Consider the following 23,734-nt stretch of genomic DNA (forward strand, 5'->3'; position numbering starts at 1 on the left):
AGACATGAATTATGAACAAATCATATCCCTCTATAGTGTGTACTTGTTTTAATTAGGAGCACTGAGTGTCATTTCTGTCTGCCGTTTTGTTCCTCTGCTATCAGCTTGAATCACTTCTGACAAGTTTTCATGACACCAAGAGAAAAATGGTGACAGGGAGGGAGCTCCGGCACACAGCCTGTGGTTGACAGCCCCAGCTCTGTTTCTGTGTACTGTTTGAAAGGGGTGTGTCCCTTCTGTCCAATCAGCTCTCAGAGCTCTCCTTACTGAGCTTTACCGCCCCCTTTTGTCTGACAGCTCCGACAAATTTCTGGTCTTTGAATAGGTGCAGAGAAGACAGATAAACAGGTACATAAATGAAAGCTGAAGAACAGAGCAGACACCTGGTAAGTTAGACATATTTATTGCAATCAAACATCTTGCTGTAACAAATCTGTTAAAAATCCTCTCCCCCACCCCCCACATCCCCAGCATTTGGCAAATGAAAAATTGCAGGCACATCTTGGCACCAGGCACCTTTGGCAGAGACTGTCACAAGTTGGAAGAGTTTGGCAGATCATGACATTTGTAAGAACATCGTAATAAATAAGGATGCGCCGATATCAAGTATTTTCACGAGCACTCGTGGAGAAAAAAAAAAAAAAAAAAGCTCCCGATACCTGAAAAACGATACTTTGCAGTGCGATTTGCGCCCACACAATGAATTGGTGCTAAAAAAAATGCACTGCAGAGAATGGCAAGCAATTTGAACAGGAATGCGGTGCGATTCTTGTCCAAATTGCATGTAGTTTCCCGCACCGCACCTGCGTGAGCCCAGGTTGAAGTCACTATGACAAGCCCGGGTTCACACAGGAGCGGTGCAGGAAACCGCATGCGAGTTGGACAGCCCACATGGAAGAAAAAATAGATTTGAAAAATATTCTTCCCAAATACATTGACATATATTTGAAATGTGACAATTTTGGCCGTATTCAATATATTTCAACACACACACACACGTTGAAATTCATTTTTTATATCTTACAAACTATATGAAAAATTTTTAAAAATACATTTTCAAATATACTGCATGTCTTTAAAAATACATTTAATCTACATTTTTGGAATGCACTTAGAAATATATGTAAAAATGTTAAAATTTCTTTTTTATATAAAAAAAACTGAAGAATATATTTAAAAAAATATATATTTTTAAAAATATTTTTCATGTGTTTTGTAATGTATAAAAAACACATTTCAACATGCAGTGTGTAATATATATATACATACATACACACACACATATATATATATATATACACACACACATACATATACACAGAGGGGCGGACTGACAACTCATGGGGCCCCCCGGCAATAGGGGATCATGGGGCCCCTGTGTCCTTGCCCAAACTCAAAAAAGCCTATGAAAAAGGTACCGGGGGCATCTCATGGGGCGCCCTACTGACCCCGGGCCCTCGGGCAGTGCCCGAGTTTCCAAATGGTCAGTCCGCCCCTGTATACATACACACACACAATGAATATATATATATATATATATATATATATATATATATATATATATATATATACACATATATATATATATACACACATATATATATATATACATATATACACACACACACACACACACTGCATGTTGAAATGCGTTTTTATGTTACAAAATATATAAAAACTTTTTTAAAAATATATATTTTTTTTAATATATTCTTCAGATTTTTTTTATATCATTTTAACATATATTTGTACATAGATTTGTAAGTGTATTCCAAAAATGTAGATTAAATGTATTTTTAAAAATATTTTTCATATAGTTTGTAATACATAAAAAATGCATTTCAACATGCAGTGTATATATATGTATATATGTGTGTGTGTGTATATATGTATGAAAAATGTATGTTGAAAATGTATTTTTAAAAATATCTGTCATATATTTTGTAATAAAAACGTATTTCAGCATGCAGTGTATATATATGTGTGTGTGTGTGTATGTGTATATATATATATATATATATATATATATATATATATATATATATATATATATATATATGTATGTGTATATATATATATATATATATATATATATATATATATATATATATATATATATATATATATATATATATATATATATATATATATATATATATTTTTTTTTTTTTTTTTTGTTTTTTTAAATATCTTTCATATATTTTGTAATAAAAACGTATTTCAACATACAGTATGTATATATAAATACATTTTGAAATATATTGAATACGGCCAAAATTGTAGCATTTCAAATATATGTCAATATATTTGGGAAGAATATTTTTAAAATATATTTTTCTTCCATGTGGGAGGAATTGCACCTGCTCAAATCACATGCGATTCTTTGCAGTACGATTTGCACCCACTCCTTTTGTATGGAGGCAGATCGCAGCGCAAAGTATCAGTACTCGGTATCGGTGAGTATTTGACCAGAAGGATCAGTACTTCTACTCGCCGATTAAAAAAAAATGAGATGGTATCGGTGCATCCCTGGTAATAAACATTCACAAACTGGCTAGACATCCAGGCACTTTTGGAGAGGCAATAACATAGCACTAGAACAGGCAGCTATTGGATACAATGTACATTTCTTGGCTTCCAGATCTGACATATCGTATATTGGGGAGATTCGAGGTCACTGGGACCACACATTTAATTCCAGGTAAGCGACTCCCTACATACTGAAGTGAAGGGAGGACAGCCCAGGAACTTCGCTATGGCATCGCTCAAATCCACCATGAATGGTCTCATCCAGATGAAGCAAAAAAACTACTGCTGACAATTAACAGCTAAAGAGTACCTGTCACCCCTTTCACACGAGGCGGACCCCACTTTGCTCATCGGGGCATCTGTATGCATTCCCCCCCTTCCCTGCTAAGCAGGGCAGAGGTGCTCATACGGAGCCAAAATGGACACAGGCCCTGGATGCAAAGGGATCAGCTGCCTTTTTTCACCCGACTGCCTTCTGATTTGCCAAGACAGGGAGGAACAGATCCCCTTCCATTTGTTTTTAGCGGATTGGAGGTCGGCGGGTGTAAACAGATAAGTCCATTTACATCCGCCGATCCATACAGGAGAATGGAGGGTCCCCAACCAGATCCGCCTGTAAATTTTCTGTGCGTTAGGGGCCTTAAACACAACAAAGGCAGTCCACATTGGCGCCCAACCTAACGCACAGACCAGGGGTGGACTGACCATTCGAGCACTCGGGCACCGCCCGGGGTCAGTAGGGGGGCCCCATGAGATTTCCCTGGTACCTTTTATAGACTTTTTTGGGTGTGCTTTGAGTTTGGGCAAGGACACAGGGGCCCCATGATCCCCTATTGCCTAGGGGGCCCCATGAGTTGTCAGTCCGCCCCTGGTACAGACTATTGCATAAGTCTAGGTTCACACCTTTGCGTTTTGCAGGAACGCACAGCGGTCCATTTAACATGCTTTCCTATGGGACACGTTCACCTCCCCATGTTTTCACCCGGTCCTTTTTTTGGAAAGGGGCAGGGACTTTTTTTTTTTTCTTTTGCGTTTTTGGTTCAACAGACTTCAATGGAGATGTTGCAGAAATGCATGTAGTGCATTTTTTAAGGGTTTTAATCTGAAAAAAAAAAAATCACGCAGAAAAAAAAAAGCGCACAGCGGAAGTGGATCAAACTTAAACTGCATAGGTGTGAACCGAGCCTAAGAATGGCTAACGGGTGGAGGGGGTCCTGACCTAATTCCACACTGACCGGTGTCCTCAGACCTGTGGCACATGACGTGACAGGTACTCCACATATTTATAAACACTGGATTGGCCTACAAGAGAGCTTTCCTTTTTATTTGCAAACAGGTACACTTGAATTACGGAGGCACTTGGGAGCAAGACACTTCTTTGTGATATACACTCACCGGCCACTTTATTGGGTCCACTTGTTCAATGGCTTGGTAACACAAATTGCTAATCAGCCAATCACGTGGCAGCAACTCAACGCATTTAGGCATCTAGATAGGGTGAAGACAACTTGCTGAAGATCAAACCGAGCATCAGAATGGGGATTTAAGCGACTTTGAACATTGCTGCCAGACGGGCTGGTCCGAGTATTTCAGAAACCGATGATCTACTGAGATTTTCACACACAACCATCTCTAGGGTTACAGAGAATGGTCCGAAAAAGAGAAAATATCCAGAGAGTGGCAGTTGTGTGGAGGAAAATTCCTTGTTGATATCAGAGGAGAATGGGCAGACTGGTTGTAATGAGCAGTTATTTGAGTTACTGTCGCCTTTCTATCATCTCCAACCAAAGTATGCAGAATACCATCTCTAAACGCACAACACGTCCAACCTTAGAGCAGATAGGCTACAGCAGCAGAAGACCACACCGGGTGTCACTCCTGCCAGCTAAGACCACACCGGGTGTCACTCCTGCCAGCTAAGACCACACCGGGTGTCACTCCTGCCAGCTAAGACCACACCGGGTGTCACTCCTGCCAGCTAAGACCACACCGGGTGTCACTCCTGCCAGCTAAGACCACACCGGGTGTCACTCCTGCCAGCTAAGACCACACCGGGTGTCACTCCTGCCAGCTAAGACCACACCGGGTGTCACTCCTGCCAGCTAAGACCACACCGGGTGTCACTCCTGCCAGCTAAGACCACACCGGGTGTCACTCCTGCCAGCTAAGACCACACCGGGTGTCACTCCTGCCAGCTAAGAACAGGAAACGAAGGCTACAGTTCACACAGGATCTCCAAAACTGGACAGCAGAAGATTGGAAAAACATTGCCTGGTCTAATGAGTCTGGATTTCAGCAGAGACATTCAGATGGTAGGGTCAGAATTTGGCGTAAACACGAAAGCGTGGATCCATCCTACCTTGTCTACAGTTCATGGATGTGCAGCCGGCAAATCTGCAGCCACTGCGTGATGCCATCATGTCAATATGGACCAAAATCTCTGAGAAATGTTTCCAACACCTTGTTGAATCTACGCCACGAAGAATGAAGGCAAAAGGGGGTCCAACCCAATATATGGACCAAAATCTCCGAGGAAGGTTTCCTACGCATTGTTGAATCTACGCCACGAAGAATGAAGGCAAAAAGGGTCTCCAACCCAATATATGGACCAAAATCTCCAAGGAAGATTTCCAACACCTTGTATAATCTACATCACGAAGAATGAAGGCAAAAAAGGGGGTCCAACCCAATATATGGACCAAAATCTCAGAGAAATGTTTCCAACAGCTTGTTGAATCTACGGCACGAAGAATGAAGGCAAAAGGGGGTCCAACCCAATGTATGGAATAAAATCTCCGAGGAAGGTTTCCAACGCATTGTTGAATCTATGCCACAAAGAATGAAGGCAAAAAAGGGGCTCCAACCCAATATATGGACCAAAATCTCCAAGGAAGGTTTCCAACGCCTTGTTGAATCTACGCCATGAAGAATGAAGGCAAAAGGGGGTCCAACCCAATACATGCACCAAAATCTCCGAGGAAGGTTTCCAACGCCTTGCTGAATCTACGCCACGAAAAATGAAGGCAAAAAAGGAGCTCCAACCCGATATATGGACCAAAATTTTCGAGGAAGGTTTCCAACGCCTTGTTGAATCTACGCCACGAAGAATGAAGGCAAAAGGGGGTCCAACCCAATATATGGACCAAAATCTCCAAGGAAGGTTTCCAACGCCTTGTTGAATCTACGCCACGAAGAATGAAGGCAAAAGGGGCTCCAACCCAATATATGGACCAAAATTTTCGAGGAAGGTTTCCAACGCCTTGTTGAATCTACGCCACGAAGAATGAAGGCAAAAGGGGGTCCAACCCAATATATGGACCAAAATCTCCAAGGAAGGTTTCCAACGCCTTGTTGAATCTACGCCATGAAGAATGAAGGCAAAAGGGGGTCCAACCCAACACATGCACCAAAATCTCCGAGGAAGGTTTCCAACGCCTTGTTGAATCTACGCCACGAAAAATGAAGGCAAAAAAGGAGCTCCAACCCAATATATGGACCAAAATTTTCGAGGAAGGTTTCCAACGCCTTGTTGAATCTACGCCATGAAGAATGAAGGCAAAAGGGGGTCCAACCCAATATATGGACCAAAATCTCCGAGGAAGGTTTCCAACGCCTTGTTGAATCTACGCCACGAAGAATGAAGGCAAAAGGGGCTCCAACCCAATATATGGACCAAAATTTTCGAGGAAGGTTTCCAACACCTTGTTGAATCTACGCCACGAAGAATGAAGGCAAAAGGGGGTCCAACCCAATATATGGACCATAATCTCTGAGGAAGGTTTCCAACGCCTTGTTGAATCTACGCCACGAAGAATGAAGGCAAAAGGGGGTCCAACCCAATATATGGACCAAAATCTCCGAGGAAGGTTTCCAACGCCTTGTTAAATCTATGCCACAAAGAATGAAGGCAAAAAAGGAGCTCCAACCTAATATATGGACCAAAATCTCTGAGGAAGGTTTCCAACGCCTTGTTGAATCTACGCCATGAAAAATTAAGGCAAAAGGGGGTCCAACCCAATATATGGACCAAAATCTCCGAGGAAGGTTTCCAACGCCTTGTTGAATCTACGCCACGAAAAATGAAGGCAAAAGGGGCTCCAACCCAATATATGGACCAAAATCTCCGAGGAAGGTTTCCAACGCCTTGTTGAATCTACGCCATGAAGAATGAAGGCAAAAGGGGGTCCAACCCGGTACCAGCAAGGTGGACCTCATAGAGTGGCCGGTGAGTGTATGTAGTCACTGTGATAAGACACTAAAAGCACTTTGGTGATAGCCCTTAAGACAATAAAACGGAGTGTGTGGTAAATGCCCATATAAACCCCAAAAAGCATCAATAAACGAGGAAAAAAAAAAAAAAAAAAAAGACAATCCAAGAGCTTCACAGGCGCTTCCTCATAGTCAGGAGCCACTGTCTCATACTAAACAGGATAGAAAAGATGTGAACTATGACAAAAAACTTGGTTTTCTATGCCAACCCAGGTCAGGAGGCACATTTTGTTGCGAGTTGGGTAGCATTGTGCCATGCTGATCCAAACACTGCATTCAAAGTTCTAGATCAGGGTTTCTCAACCGAGGTTCCTCCAGAGGTTGCTAGGGGTTCCCTTAAGCAATGAGCAATTTCTGCCTCTCAAGTAAATTCCCGGTGACACCACTGATCTTTCTGTAAGGAGATCATTCTTCACAACGACCTAAAAACGTAAGGAGCAATCTTCCCACTAACCGTCACTCTAATAAATCAGAGGTTGTAGATATAAATCACCTTTAGAAGGGGTTCCCTGAGCCTGGAAACTTACTCCAGGGGTTCCTCCATGTTGGAAAGTTTGAGAGAGGCTGTTCTAGAGGCACCAAGCAATTCACTTCAATGGGTTCAATAGAGAGAAACAACAGTATGGGCCAGCTGAAGCTAAAAAAAACAAACAAACAAAAAAAAGAGGCACTGGATACTACTTCCCTACATCCACCAACCAGGGGAAGGAAGCCTGAGGAAAGAAAGTCAGACTTTGGTCAAATGTTTATTTTCTAAGTGTTGGGCACGGGTTAAAACCTCTGAAGGTTTTTTTTTTTTTTTTTTTTAGATACCCAACACACCGAAGGAAAAACCTCAGTTCTGTACCAAGATAATGAATGCAAAAGCTCAATTATGAAAAAAGTCATAGTTCTATCAACGTTTTGGGGACATAGAGGCCCCCTTTTTTGAGCCGACAGATATTTTTTTTTGTACTTGAACTTTTGCATGCATTACCTCTAAATAGAATTTAGGTTTTACTAGTGATGCACATGGAAGGGTGTAGGCATGTTTACTGGGCAGGACAGACAACAGTCCGACATGTCTTGGTCCTCCCTTTAGCCTGGGTTCACATACATGCGGTGTGGTAGATCACATGTAATTCGCACAGGAACCGCACTGCATTCGTGTGTGAATTTGTGTGCGGTGCGATTGGAGCCGTATATTTTGTATGGCTCTAAATTGCACAAAAAACATGCAACCCCTTTTTTTGGTCCGCACTAGAATCGGATCACATGGGTATTCACACGTCTGCACATCGCACCACGTTTTGTTAACATACACACCCGCAGCGGTTCGCGTGAACGGGGTGCGATTCTGATGCGGTGCGGAATTCGCACAGAAAACGCTGCAAATTCCAGAACCGCATCACGGGCTGACAGCCACTGGTAAAGAATGAGCTACTATGGAGATGTTAAAGGACTGGCGGGCCCAGGGAAGGAGCAGGCACAGGGGCCACCATTCAGTCAGTGTAAACACGGGCTGACAGCCACTGGTAAAGAATGAGCTACTATGGAGATGTTACAGGACTGGCGGGCCCAGGGAAGAAGCAGGCACAGGGGCCACCATTCAGTCAGTGTAAACACGGGCTGACAGCCACTGGTAAAGAATGAGCTACTATGGAGATGTTAAAGGACTGGCGGGCCCAGGGAAGGAGCAGGCACAGGGGCCACCATTCAGTCAGTGTAAACACGGGCTGACAGCCACTGGTAAAGAATGAGCTACTATGGAGATGTTACAGGACTGGCGGGCCCAGGGAAGGCGCAGGCACAGGGGCCACCATTCCTACCATCAGCCCATATGCAGATTTGGGGAAGTGATTTTACAGCGGGTTCAGCATTGGATTATAAAAGAAAACCGTATGGAGGGAATGTCATTTGTACAGTGAAGTGTAGCTTTGAATTAGGTTCTACTAAAAACTCCTTCCATGCTTCAGGTAAAGCTCACCACTGAATCTCTGAAGTACTCAGACATTTTTAGCATTAGAATTTTTTGACAAAAAGAAAAACCAAAACAAAACCAAAAGAAAATCAAAAGAAAACCAAAACAAAAGAAAAAACAAAACCAAAAGAAAATCAAAACAAAACCAAAAGAAAATCAAAACAAAACCAAAAGAAAATCAAAACAAAAGAAAAAGAAAAACAAAAGAAAAAGAAAATCAAAAGAAAACAAAAGAAAAAGAAAACCAAAACAAAACCAAAAGAAAACCAAAACAAAAAAAACAAATCTTGCTTCATAAACCCCCTTTAAATGTAAATTTCAAGGTTTGCCTGACAGCAGACAACTCCTTTAGTGGTTCATACTTGTGTGGGTGGTTGCTAGAATCAAGGAGGTTCCCACACCCGCAACCACATCATGCTGCTCTGTAGAGACGCATATGGCTGCCATTGTTTCTTAATGGCAGCCCCACGCATCTCAACCTGCGGCGGGTTTGCAGGTACCGCACGGAAATCACTTGCGAAATGCGATTTCCGTGGGGCTGCCATGCGTTCACAAACACGGGCCGCAAACCCGCTAAGGTGTGAACCTAGCCTCGGTAAGTTCACTAGTGTTGGTAAAAATGCTGGCCAAAGCGAAAATGTAAAAAGTGCGAAATTTTCTGGAGGAGGATAACTGCAGAAGTAGGAAACAAAAGGACGCCCATACAATGTGCAAGTGGACATATACAAGACCAAACTCTAAATAAAGATCCATAGTGATCGGAGAATATATAAACTCTTGGAAACAGCAGATTTGATAGGAGGAATTTAGCTCACTGACTTCAGCGCCTTTCCTCCGATTTCTGGGGTCTTATGTTGACACGCTCCACACTGAAATACAACATGAGAGAGGTCAGAGCATATTAAAGGGGGGGGGGTGTTGAAGCCAATGAAAACCTGGTATTGGAAAATATATAAGTGACCCTGATGAGGTCCTACTGAAAGCAACAGGTGCCTTAATTTTAATATTTGAGTTCCTGCCCTGAACACACATGTAGCCACTGATATTAACCACCTCCCATCCGGCCATTGTATACAAAGGGGGATACTAGACTGCCAGGGTAGCAAGGTGTCACGTGACTGCAGGGCCGTGGATAAGGGGGTACCACCAGTCCTCCTGTATGGGACCCAGGCCAACAGTCGGGCCCAGGCAGATAGGGGAATTGGATGTGGGCAGGGAGGGCGATTGGCATGAAGGAAGTGCAAATACTGGAACCAATCCCCTGTATGGCTCTCCCTGCAGCAGCTGAAAGCCGGCTTCTTCCCTCTCCCTCCGGCTTTCAGCTGCTGCAGAGAAAGCCATACAGGGGATCGGTTCCGGTATTTGCCCCCCCCCCCCCCATAGCACCTTATCACTCACTGTGCACCATACGCTTCTCCCCCGAGTGCCCCCACCCCTTCAGTGCCGCCAGCTTTCCACTCCTCCTTCCTACCCATAGCTGCAAGCATACAATAGGTTCCTTCAGGGTGCAGAGTGGGGGAAGGGTCCTGTAAATGTGTAACATTTTCCCAGCCCCTTTCCTTCCTGAATGAACACAAGGAGTGCTCGGTACCGATCACTCACTGTAGTCATTCATAACTGAAGCATAGTAAAGTGTTTTTTGGGGGGGGCTGTCAGGTCGGCTGTATGGGGCCCCGTGGTTTCTAACAGTAGTCCTGCATGACTGGCTACGAAAAGGTAGACATACTCACCAATAATAATGATAACGATAACCACAACGACTGCTATCAGTATGGCCCACATCTGCAAACAGAGAGAGAGAAAAGCCATTACTGTGTAGAATATCATATTCTCCTGAACTTGGTCAAGTTTACCCAACAGATTTCACAATATACGGAGCGTACGTGCTGCGCTCACAGGAATTTAAAGCCAGTTGGTGATTGGATCTGACATTTATTCAAAAGTTGCAAACAGTATCCCCCATGACATAAAATGATGATTTGGGCAGTTGGGTGACAATTGTATAAAAAAAAAAGTTAGAGATATGAAAAAAAAAAAATAAATATTATATTTTATTAAAAAAATAAAATAAAAATTATATTTATTAAAAAAAAATATATATATTATATTTAATTAAAAAAAATAAAATATTATATTTAATTAAAAAAAAAAAAAATTATATTTTATTAAAAAAAAATAAATTATATTTTATAAAAAAATAAACTATTCTATTTTATAAAAAAATAAATATAAACATTTTATAAAAAAAAATAAATATTATATTTTATAAAAAATAAATAAATATTATATTTTATAAAAAAAATAAATAAATATTTTATAAAAAAATAAATAAATATTTTATAGAAAATTAAATAAATATTTTATATATATATATATATATATATATATATATATATATATATATATATATACTAATAATATATATATATATTACTAATAATAATTTATATATATATATATATATATATATATATATATATATATATATAATACATACATACATACATACATACACACACACATATATATATATATATATACATACATACATATATATATACATATACACATACATATACACACACACACACACACACATATATACACACATACATACACATACATATTTATACACGCACACATATATATATATATATATATATATATATACATATACAGTGGGGATCGAAAGTTTGGGCACCCCAGCTAAAAATTTGTATTAATGTGCATAAAGAAGCCAAGGAAAGATGGAAAAATCTCCAAAAGGCATCAAATTACAGATTAGACATTCTTATAATATGTCAACAAAAGTTAGATTTTATTTCCATCATTTACACTTTCAAAATAACAGAAAACAAAAAAATGGCGTCTGCAAAAGTTTGGGCCCCCTGCAGAGTTAATATCTTGTACTGCCCCCTTTGGCAAGTATCACAGCTTGTAAACACTTTTTGTAGCCAGCCAAGAGTCTTTCAATTCTTGTTTGAGGTATCTTTGCCCATTCTTCCTTACAAAAGTCTTCCAGTTCTTTGAGATTTCTGGGCTGTCTGTCACGCACGGCTCTTTTAAGGTCTATCCATAGATTTTCACTTATGTTGAGGTCAGGAGATTGTGAAGGCCATGGCAAAACCTTCAGTTTACGCCTCTTGATGTAATCCCCTGTGGATTTCGAGGTGTGTTTAGGATCATTATCCATTTGTAGAAGCCAGCCTCTCTTTAACTTCAGCTTTTTCACAGATGGCATCAAGTTACCATCCAAAATTTGCTGAAATTTTACTGAATCCATTTTTCCTTCTACTCGTGAGATGTTCCCTGTGCCACTGGCTGCAACACAACCCCAAAGCATGATTGATCCAACCCCATGCTTAACAGTTGGACAGAGGTTCTTTTCATTAAATTCTGTGCCCCTTCTTCTCCAAACGTACCTTTGCTCATTCTTGCCAAAAACTTCAATTTTAACCTCATCGGTCCACAGAACTTGTTTCCAAAATGCATCAGGCTTGTCTATATGTTCATTTGCAAAGTTCAAACGATGATTTTTGTGGTGAGGACGTAGAAGAGGTTTTCTTCTGATGACTCTTCCATGAAGACCATATTTGTACAAGTATCTCTTTATAGTGGAATAGTGTACCACAACTCCAGTGTCTGCCAGATCTTTCTGGAGGGATCGTGCAGTCAAACGTGGGTTTTGAATTGTTTTTCTCACAATCCTGCTAGCTGTTCTGTCTGATATTTTTCTTGGTCTTCCAGATCTTGCTTTAACTTCCACTGTTCCTGATGACTGCCATTTCTTAATTACATTCCGAACAGAGGATATTGACATCTGAAAACGCTTTGCTATCTTCTTATAGCCTTCTCCAGCTTTGTGAGCGTCAACTATTTTCAGTTTCAGTTTTCTAGACAACTGCTTAGAAGAACCCATGGTGCTGATTGTTGGGGCAAGGTCAGATGAGTCTGGGCATTTAAAACCTTTGAGATTGACATCACCTGGTCTTCCCAGACGATGATTGAGAACAATCCATGACACTGGCAGGTCTCAGCTTTGCAAAGGGGGCAGTGCATGCTATAAATTCTGCAGGGTGCCCAAACTTTTGCAGACGCCATTTTTTTGTTTTCTGATATTTTGAAAGTGTAAATGATGGAAATAAAATCTAACTTTTGTTGACATATTATAAGAATGTCTAATCTGTAATTTGATGCCTTTTGGAGATTTTTCCATCTTTCCTTGGCTTCTTTATGCACATTAATACAAATTTTTAGCTGGGGTGCCCAAACTTTCGATCCCCACTGTATATATATAAATATACACATACAAATATTTCTTTTCATTTCTACTTTATGGGTTGTTTTACAAAGCGAGGGTTCACATATACTTTAATTTACCCCAAATAACTTCCCATTTTATCCTTAGCTATTTTATTGCTGACTCCCCCCCCTGCCATCTCTATACTTTTAATCAATACAAATGTAAACTCTGGCATTTATTCCTTTTAGCTTTGCTAAAAGTGCAAATTTGAAAAGGAGGGGAGAGAGGCGAGAGGAGAGTTCCCCCCTCAAAAACAAAACACAATTTTATTCCATTTGTACATAGCTTTGCTATGTTTTGTACCAGAACTATGATTTTACTGTAAATTTTAAACAGGACAAAATGGAGATTTAAATTAGCGGTGCACCAAAATGAAAATTCAAATGCCGAAACCAATACCAAAGATTCAGAATGCAGGTGGTCAAAAACCGAAATGTCTGCGTATGTGGGGAGGCTCCAATTTTTTTTTTCTACGTGTGTGTGTGTATATATTTTTAAAAATAGTTTTCATATATTTTGTAATATTTAAAAACACATTTCAACATGCAAACATCAGATTTGATTTCAGTATGGTATTCCAATGATGGGGTGCTATGCCTCCCACTGACACCAATGACGGGGCACTATTCCTCCCACCGACACCAATGACGGGGCACTATTCCTCCCACCGACACCAATGACGGGGCACTATTCCTCCCACCGACACCAATGACGGGGCACTATTCCTCCCACCGACACCAATGACGGGGCACTATTCCTCCCACCGACACCAATGACGGGGCACTATTCCTCCCACCGACACCAATGACGGGGCACTATTCCTCCCACCGACACCAATGGCGGGGCACTATTCCTCCCACCGACACCAATGACGGGGCACTATTCCTCCCACCGACACCAATGACGGGGCACTATTCCTCCCACCGACACCAATGACGGGGCACTATTCCTCCCACCGACACCAATGACGGGGCACTATCCCTCCCACCGACACCAATGACGGGGCACTATTCCTCCCTCTGACACCAATGACGGGGCACTATTCCCCCCACCGAAACCAATGATGGAGCACTATTCCCCCCACCGACACCAATGACGGGGCACTATTCCCCCCACAGAAACCAATGATGGAGCACTATTCCTCCCACTGATACCAATGATGGGGCACTATTCCCCCCACTGACACCAATGATGGGACACTATTCCTCCCACTGATACCAATGATGGAGCACTATTCCTCCCACTGAAACCAATGATGGAGCACTATTCCTCCCACTGACACCAATGATGGGACACTATTCCTCCCACTGATACCAATGATGGGGCACTATTCCCCCCACTGACACCAATAATGGAGCACTATTCCTCCCACTGATACCAATAATGGGACACTATTCCTCCCACTGACACCAATGATGGGACACTATTCCTCCCACTGACACCAATGATGGGACACTATTCCTCCCACAGAAACCAATGATGGAGCACTATTCCTCCCACTGACACCAATGATGGGACACTATTCCTCCCACTGACACCAATGATGGGACACTATTCCTCCCACAGAAACCAATGATGGAGCACTATTCCTCCCACTGACACCAATGATGGGACACTATTCCCCCCACTGACACCAATGATGGGGCACTATTCCTCCCACTGATACCAATAATGGGACACTATTCCTCCCACTGACACCAATGATGGGACACTATTCCTCCCACTGACACCAATGATGGGACACTATTCCTCCCACAGAAACCAATGACAACGCCCCCCTAAAAAGTGACGCCCTGACGGATTGGAAGTGGCAGAACACAGTATACCGGCGTATAAGACGACCCCCGACTTTTGAGATTTTCATGGGGTAAAAAGTTGTCTTATACGCCGGAAAATACGATATATATATATATATATATATTTTTTTTTTTTTTTAATTGAAATCTATTGGATATGGCCAAAATAGTAGAATTTTAAATATATGGCAATATATTTGGGAAGATTTTATATATATATTATATAGGGACCAATAGTCCCTTATGTGATAGCATATGAGTGACAGGTCCTCTTTGTAGGGGGCGGTGGGAGGGGGGCAGTGTGTGCAAGGATTGGGCAGGAGAGGAGCAGTGTATACAGAGAGGCTCCCTCACTGGCTGTCACTATGGGATTTACTAAAGCTGGAGTGTGCAAAACCAGGCTCACTTCTGCCTAGAAACCAATCAGCTGCCGGGTTTTAGTGGCAAAGATTAATTGAACAAGCTGAGGTCAGAAGCTGATTGGTTTCTAGGCAGAAGTGAGCCTGGTTTTGCACACTCCAGCTTTAGTAAATAAACCCCCTATACATCAGTGCCGGTTTTTAAATGCAGTTGCTGGGTTTTTATTATTTTTCACCTAGCTCGGGAAAGAAACTAAAAAGAAATGGTTTCTTTTAGCTCTGGGAAAGTGACAGCGGATTCTCTGAGTTATAGTGAAGAAAAAAAAAAACAAACAAAACCAGCAATTGCATTTAAAAACCAGCACTGATATATAGTGACAGTCAGTTACTGTGCACACTGCCCCTCTCCTGCCTTTCTCAGCTGTTCCCCCTCACATCTGCAGTACACACAGTCCCCTGTATCAGCACCTGCATCGGCTAAATTTTTCCTATCGGCAAAATGCCGATAGAGCTATTTTCGGCCGATATGTTTTGGTGCATCCCAAATTTAAATGTAAACTTTGAAAAAAAAAAATATGTTTTTATTTTGTTTGGGTTTTTTTTAACCACTGATTAACCATTAGCCGCCCGGCCTATAGCCGTTTGGCGGCCTCAAAAACGCTTTAGCTTTCTGGGTGCACGCCATTTGGCGTGCTCCCGCACATGCGCGGTTGCAGAGCCGCGCAGCGGCGCAATCTGTCACGGACACGGCCGATGACAGATCTGAGTACCGGCCCCCGTTGCCGGTACCATGTGACCTGCTGTGACCAATCACAGCAGGTCACATGACAGTTGTATACAATGGATGGCTTCATTCATGCCATCCATTGTATACTACTGCCTAGCTGTGAATAGTCACAACAGGTCACATGCACATGTCATGTGATTAGCTGTGGCCAAATCACAGCTAAGCACACACAAAAAAAAAAAAAAAAACCTGAATGAATCGATGTCATTCAGGTAAATGCTTGCTTATAGTAAGTAATTCTTTGCTATAAGCAATTTGTGTAAAAAAAAAAAAAATACTGATCACTTCCCCAAAGTAGTACAATGTTACTATGGTAACATTGTACTACTTTGGTCATAGTAAAATATGAAAAAAAAATTCTTAAAAAAAATAAAATGTAATAAAAAATTCAAAATAATAAAAAAAAATATATATATATAGATTTTTTTTCATACTGTCACCAGTGTCCCTGTTCACCGCCATGCCAGTTATATGACGACGCTGTACTGCACTGGTGACAGTATGTAAAAAAAAAAAAAAAGTGAAATTTTTTTTAATTTTTTAATTTTCTGAAAAATGACAAAAAAAATACAACTTCAAAAAACTCGCCATGCCTCTTATGAAGTACGCCAGACTGTCTACTCTGCAAAAAGGGGTCATTTGGGGGATATCTGTACCGTCCTGACATTTGGGGGATATCTGTACCGTCCTGACATTTGGGGGGATTATCTGTACCGTCCTGACATTTGGGGGGATTATCTGTACCGTCCTGACATTTGGGGGGATTATCTGTACCGTCCTGACATTTGGGGGGATATCTGTACCGTCCTGACATTTGGGGGATATCTGTACCGTCCTGACATTTGGGGGATATCTGTACCGTCCTGACATTTGGGGGATATCTGTACCGTCCTGACATTTGGGGGATATCTGTACCGTCCTGACATTTGGGGGATATCTGTACCGTCCTGACATTTGGGGGATATCTGTACCGTCCTGACATTTGGGGGATATCTGTACCGTCCTGACATTTGGGGGATATCTGTACCGTCCTGACATTTGGGGGATATCTGTACCGTCCTGACATTTGGGGGATATCTGTACCGTCCTGACATTTGGGGGATATCTGTACCGTCCTGACATTTGGGGGATATCTGTACCGTCCTGACATTTGGGGGATATCTGTACCGTCCTGACATTTGGGGGATATCTGTACTGTTCTGACATTTGGGGGATATCTGTACCGTCCTGACATTCTTGGACCTCAAGAAATTAGATTGGCTGTCAGTACTTCAGGATTGATCAATATTCAGATCTATACCATAGTTTGTGAACTCTATAACTTTCCTACAAACTAAATAATACATCCTAATTTGGGTTATTTTCACCAAAGACATGGAGCAGAATACATCTCGGTCTAAATTTATGAAGAACAATTATTTATTTGTAACCTTTATAACAGAAAAAAAGAAAAACGTGTTTTTTTTCCAAAGTTTTTGGTCTTTTTTTGTTAATTTAGCAAAAAATAAAAACCTCAGCGGTGATTAAATACCACCAAAACAAAGCTCTAGTTGTGTGAAGAAAATGATAAAATTTTAGTTTGGGTACAATGTTGTATGACCGCGCAATTGTCATTCAAAGTGTGAGAGCGCTGAAACGTGAAAACTGGCCTGGGCAGGAAGGTGTAAAAGTGCCCGGTATGGAAATGGTTAAAGTAAAAAAAAAAAATAAAGGAGAAAGGCGGCTGGACAGATGAGATGAGATGGATGAGATTACTCACCTTGCAGTTCTTCCACCAGTATTTTCGCTTTAGCCTGGCTGCGCTGGTCTCAAACTGTGAAGCTCCAGCTTGAAGCGCATCGGCGCGATCATCCAAGTCAGCCAACTTCTGATCCCGCTCCAGGACTTTGTCCACATTGACTCGCATAATATCCACAACCTGAAAATATAAAAAAGGGGAAAAAAAAAAAAACATCTGAATTCAGGTATGATCTGTATTGATTGCATAGTTACATGGACCAATGTAGGTAGTGATCCGTACAATCGCTGGTATATTCTGCACTGCTATAGTGATCGCTGCAATCTTCCCGATCCTGCGCAATGACGTCACAAGCTCTACCCTTATTTATAGAAAGCCTGGTATTTAACCACTTCCCGTCCGGCCTTTGTATATAAACAGCCGGACGGTGGCAGTGCAGGGTCAGGTGGCCGTTTATAAACAACCTCCCCGCCCCCTGCTTGTGCGTGCTCCGTGGGAGCACGCAGAACCGCGATTCGGTGCCCGCTGTGTCCTCCGGACAAAGTGGAACACCGATCATCGGATGGGACCTCTGTGCGAAGTCCCGATCATGTGATCACCGATTGGCCAATCAGTGATCACATGAAGAGTAGTAAGCAAGATGTCACTTCTGACATCCTTGCTTACTACGTGTGAAATCTGTGAATGATCACAGAGATCACATGGTACAGGGCTATTCACAACAGCCTTGTACCATGTGACAAGCTGTGACCAATCACAGCTCACACAGTATTTCTCAATGGCTGCAAGAATGCAGCCAGAGAGAAGGAGAAATGATTGCTTTTACAGCCTTTATGGGTGTAAAAGCAATCAGTGTAAAAAAAAAAAAAATCTTCATCACCCCCCACAAGTAGTACAGTGTCACCACATTTTTTAATTGCCAGGCACTGCCGACAATTCTTTTTACATTCAGCTGTCAGTGGGGAACCTCGCTATAATAATGTTTCACTACTAAAATACTTCATTATATAACTCAGGCCGGATTTTAGTAACTGAGCGGCACTCGAATGCGGTAAGATACCACTTAGTGAATTGTCCCTGTTTGAAATTCACAGTCGAACGTTCCGTAGGTTCGAATATTCGACCGCGAATCAAACAGGGGGGTGTCCGGCCCATCACTGGTTATGACATATCTGCCACATCAAAGCGCTCAGAGTTATTCAGGAGACCTCCTCTATGGCATTTGAATAGCTCTGCCCCAGTAAAATCGCTATAAAACGTGACGCAGGATTCTTGGAGAGAAGTGTCGATGGCTCCCATGGCGACATGTTAGTCGTTTCCTCCAAATTTCTGAATGAAAATATCTGAAAAATCTGCCGTCCTTCCAAATCCATACAAATCAGCCAAAGCCCAGCAGGAGAGGTGTAATTGGTTTCAAGAAATAGATGGACTACTCGAACGTCGGGACACTTTGGTTTTGGATTCAACTTAAATGATACAGGAGGGGAATAAAAGAGGACAAAAAGGACAGATAAATATAGCGCCGGAAACCGATTCTCTGCGTGAATGTTATAACCGACCTCTGGTCGAATTATCCGGGATAAATAAAGCATTTGTTCAGAAATAGGACTGCGACGGTCACCGCGGTGCGGCTTGCAGCGTGATGATGTCCACAGTCGCTCAACAAAGCGATCAGCTGAACGAAATAATAAAAACACCAAAACCCACGTCAGTGTTTAACCCTTCCCTGGCATCGGATCCGACCGCTCAGGAAATTCATGGATGTGCAGGAGAGGGCGAAGAGAAAGGACATCGCCGAGAGAAATGTATACCTAGTACACACCATCAGATAACTCCGACGGCTTAGGCTCCATTCACATCTGAGCGTTGCGGCTTTTTTTTGCACATATTTTACTGTGATTTTTGCGCATTATACAGCGATTTTAGCCAATTTTTGAACTTTGGCATTTTTTTTATTAGCCTAGCAACACATGATATTTTTCTCTTTTTTTTTTTTTTAGATTTTCCATCAACTTTTAGTTTTTCTCATTCTTAATTATTTATTATTTTGTTTGTTAGGGTAAGGGTTTAGAGTTAGGGCTAGGTTTAGGATTAGGGTTAGTATTTTATTTTATTATTTATAGTCTTTCGGGTTTTTTTTATTTTCTTATGGTATTTTATTTATTATTTTCTTATTATATATTTTTTTTTGTTAGGGTGATAATAAAAATAAAAAATAAACACCTAAACCAGAACAAAGAAAAACCTAGCAACAGATGCTATTTATCTCTGGTTTGTTTTTTTAGATTTTCCATCAGCTTTTAGTTTTTTTTATAGCTTAATATTTACAGCTTAATATTTATTATTTTGCTTTTTGTTAGGGTAATGGGTTTGGGTTAGTATTTTATAGTTTTTTTTTTCATTATTTTCTTATGGAATTTTATTTTATTATTATATATTTTTTTTGTTAGGGTGATAATAAAAATAAAAAATAAACACCTAAACCAGAACAAAGAAAAACCTAGCAACAGATATTTTTCTCTTTTTTTTTATTTTTTTTTTTTAGATTTTCCACCAGCTTTTAGTTTTTTTCATTATTCTTAATATTTATTATTTCGTTTTTTGTTAGGGTAAGAGGTTAGAGTTAAGGTTAGGTTTAGGACTAAGGTTTGGGTTAGTATTTTATTTATTATTCATTTATAGTTTTTTTTTATTATTTTCTTATAGAATTTTATTTTATTATTTTCTTATTATATATTTTTTTTGTTAGGGTGATAATAAAAATAAAAAATAAACACCTAAACCAGAACAAAGAAAAACCTAGCAACAGATGCTATTTATCTCTGGTTTGTTTTTTTAGATTTTCCATCAGCTTTTAGTTTTTTTTATAGCTTAATATTTACAGCTTAATATTTATTATTTTGCTTTTTGTTAGGGTAATGGGTTTGGGTTAGTATTTTATTTATAGTTTATTTTTTCATTATTTTCTTATGGCATTTTATTTTATTATTTTCTTATTATATATTTTTTTTGTTAGGGTGATAATAAAAATAAAAAATAAACACCTAAACCAGAACAAAGAAAAACCTAGCAACAGATATTTTTCTCTTTTTTTTTATTTAGATTTTCCACCAGCTTTTAGTTTTTTTCATTATTCTTAATATTTATTATTTCGTTTTTTGTTAGGGTAAGAGGTTAGAGTTAAGGTTAGGTTTAGGACTAAGGTTTGGGTTAGTATTTTATTTATTATTCATTTATAGTTTTTTTTTATTATTTTCTTATAGAATTTTATTTTATTATTTTCTTTATATATTTTTTTTGTTAGGGTGATAATAAAAATAAAAAATAAACACCTAAACCAGAACAAAGAAAAACCTAGCAACAGATATTTTTCTCTTTTTTTTTATTTTTTTTTTTTTTAGATTTTCCACCAGCTTTTAGTTTTTTTCATTATTCTTAATATTTATTATTTCGTTTTTTGTTAGGGTAAGAGGTTAGAGTTAAGGTTAGGTTTAGGACTAAGGTTTGGGTTAGTATTTTATTTATTATTCATTTATAGTTTTTTTTTATTATTTTCTTATAGAATTTTATTTTATTATTTTCTTATTATATATTTTTTTTGTTAGGGTGATAATAAAAATAAAAAATAAACACCTAAACAAAGACAAAGAAAAACCTAGCAACAGATGATATTTTTCTCTGTTTTTTTCTTTTTTAGATTTTCTCATTGTTCTTAAAATTTATTATTATTTAGTTTTTTATTAGGGTAAGAGGTTAGAGTTAAGGTAAGGTTTAGAATTAGGGTTTGGGTTAGTACTTTATTATCTATAGTTTTTTTTTATTATTATTTTCTTATGGTATTTTATTATATATTTTTTTTGCTAGGGTGATAAAAATAAAAAATAAACACCTAAACCAGAACAAAAAAAAAAGAAATACAATAACGGGAGTACAGCGAGCGCTCAAAATCAGAATAAATACAATGAAAAAATGAATACAAGGTAATGACGATAATCAATAAAACAGCTGCATATGTACCGACGTAGGAAAACTAAAAACCTAGTAAAAACCAAATCAATAAAGTGCAGCACTGCACTTTATTGATAAAAAAAAACAAAAAAACCCAAAAAAACAACCAATATTAATAATAATAAATGTGGCGGCACAGTGGCTTTGTGGTTAGCACGTCTGCCTTGCAGTAAATGGGTCATGGGTTCGATTCCTGACCATGGTGCCTCATGCATGGAGTTTGCATGTTCTCCCTGTGCCTGCGTGGGTTTCCTCCGGGTACTCCAGTTTCCTCCCACACTCCAAAGACACGCTGGTAGGTTAATTGGCTCCTGTCTAAGTTGTCCTAGTTTCATCCCTGGCCATGTGGGATCTCCTGCATGGTGGGGGTTGGGGAAAGACCCGGCAACCTACCCTGTAAAAAGAATTCATGGAAAAAGTCGCTTACGAGTGACGGTCCATGCACTCACCGAGGGTCGGATACGACTGAATGGATGGATAGATAGAATAAATGTAAAAATACAAATAATCATAAATACTTGTAATAATAAATTACTCATAACTGTAATCCCCTAAAACCTAAAAAAAGTAAAACAATAATACCAATAAATTATTATTATTAATGTATTTTTTGTTCGGGTGTTTATAATTATTATTAATAATGTCCCAATTTTTTTTTTTAAGGTTAGGGGTTGTATATTATGATTTTTTATTTATATGTGTATTTATTTCATTTATCCATATATTACTATTTTTTTTCCCCATTTCTTCATTTCAGCAGAAAATCGTGCCAATCGGGAATTAAAACGCACCAAAAATGTGCAAATCTGCCCAATTCGACCTACGAAAGTAGCTCCAAAACTTTGAGCTTCAGGCGACTTGGAGTGGAGATGTGAACCCTCTGCATAGAGTAATAGTAAAAAAAAAAAACACAAACAAAAAAATAAACAAAAAGCTTGCGCTGTTATCGTACGAGAAAAAAAATTCTTGTTTGTTCCTTCGGATTTTGTCGCATGAACGTGGTTGTCTGTTGAAAGCTGTGTACTAAAAAAGGTCAGACTATCGTAGGATCCCTCCCAAAGCGATTTTTGTCATCCGATTTTCTGAGTGTGTATTCGAGGGATTAGTCTGTTCCTGTAGTTTCTTCAAATTAAAAATAATAAAAAAATAAAAAGTCTGGAGCCAAGTATTGTACACGCGCTGCTCACCTCGTTCACCTGAGCCTGCGTCTGTTGGAGACGCCGATTGCTGCCGCCGGCATCGCTGGAAGCTGCGGGTGCTGACCTGAAAGAGAGAGAGAGATTAGGAAGTGCGAGTCTTCCATGAAGTGAGTGAAGAGCCGATTCCACCAAAACATTGTCTGCGATTTGGGAATTGAAAATCGCACCTGAATCCGCATCTAATGACTGTGAATGTCAGCATCCCAACGTGTGATTTACTGCAGCGCCATTTCTAAAGTGCTTCTAGCAATACTTGTTCTGCAGTTTTGTCGCATTCACTATATCCGCTCTCCCCGGACCCTGCATTGACTACAGGGTCCGGGGAGAGCCGATATAGTGAACGCCGGGTCCGGGGAGAGCCGATATAGTGAACGCCGGGTCCGGGGAGAGCCGATATAGTGAACGCCGGGTCCGGGGAGAGCCGATATAGTGAACGCCGGGTCCGGGGAGAGCCGATATAGTGAACGCCGGGTCCGGGGAGAGCCGATATAGTGAACGCCGGGTCCGGGGAGAGCCGATATAGTGAACGCCGGGTCCGGGGAGAGCCGATATAGTGAACGCCGGGTCCGGGGAGAGCCGATATAGTGAACGCCGGGTCCGGGGAGAGCCGATATAGTGAACGCAGAGTCCGGGGAGAGCGGATATAGTGAATGCAGGGTCCGGGGAGAGCCGATATAGTGAACGCAGAGTCCGGGGAGAGCGGATATAGTGAACGCAGGGTCTGGGGAGAGCGGATATAGTGAATGCAGCGTCCGGGGAGAGCGGATATAGTGAATGCGGGGTCCG

General features: G+C 40.4%; 1 protein-coding gene across 1 annotated transcript in view; it reads right to left on the reverse strand.

Annotated features, from left to right (window-relative positions):
* Window positions 1-2,158: 2,158 nt before the first annotated feature.
* LOC149434990 (vesicle-associated membrane protein 3-like) overlaps window positions 2,159-23,734 on the reverse strand; it is a 49,020-nt gene continuing 27,444 nt past the window's right edge. The window contains exons 2-5 of the mRNA XM_089663124.1: window positions 22,937-23,012; window positions 17,763-17,921; window positions 10,489-10,540; window positions 2,159-9,627 (exon numbers count right to left, since the gene is read on the reverse strand). Of these exons, the coding sequence (XP_089519250.1) occupies window positions 9,608-9,627; window positions 10,489-10,540; window positions 17,763-17,921; window positions 22,937-23,012 (307 nt within the window). The 3' untranslated portion in view covers window positions 2,159-9,607. The remainder of the gene's footprint in view (window positions 9,628-10,488; window positions 10,541-17,762; window positions 17,922-22,936; window positions 23,013-23,734) is intronic.

The sequence above is a fragment of the Staurois parvus genome, unplaced genomic scaffold (genome assembly GCF_062004578.1).
Source record: "Staurois parvus isolate SC_StPar_1 unplaced genomic scaffold, SC_StPar_1.0 ptg001631l, whole genome shotgun sequence".
Classification (NCBI taxonomy): Eukaryota; Metazoa; Chordata; class Amphibia; order Anura; family Ranidae; genus Staurois; species Staurois parvus.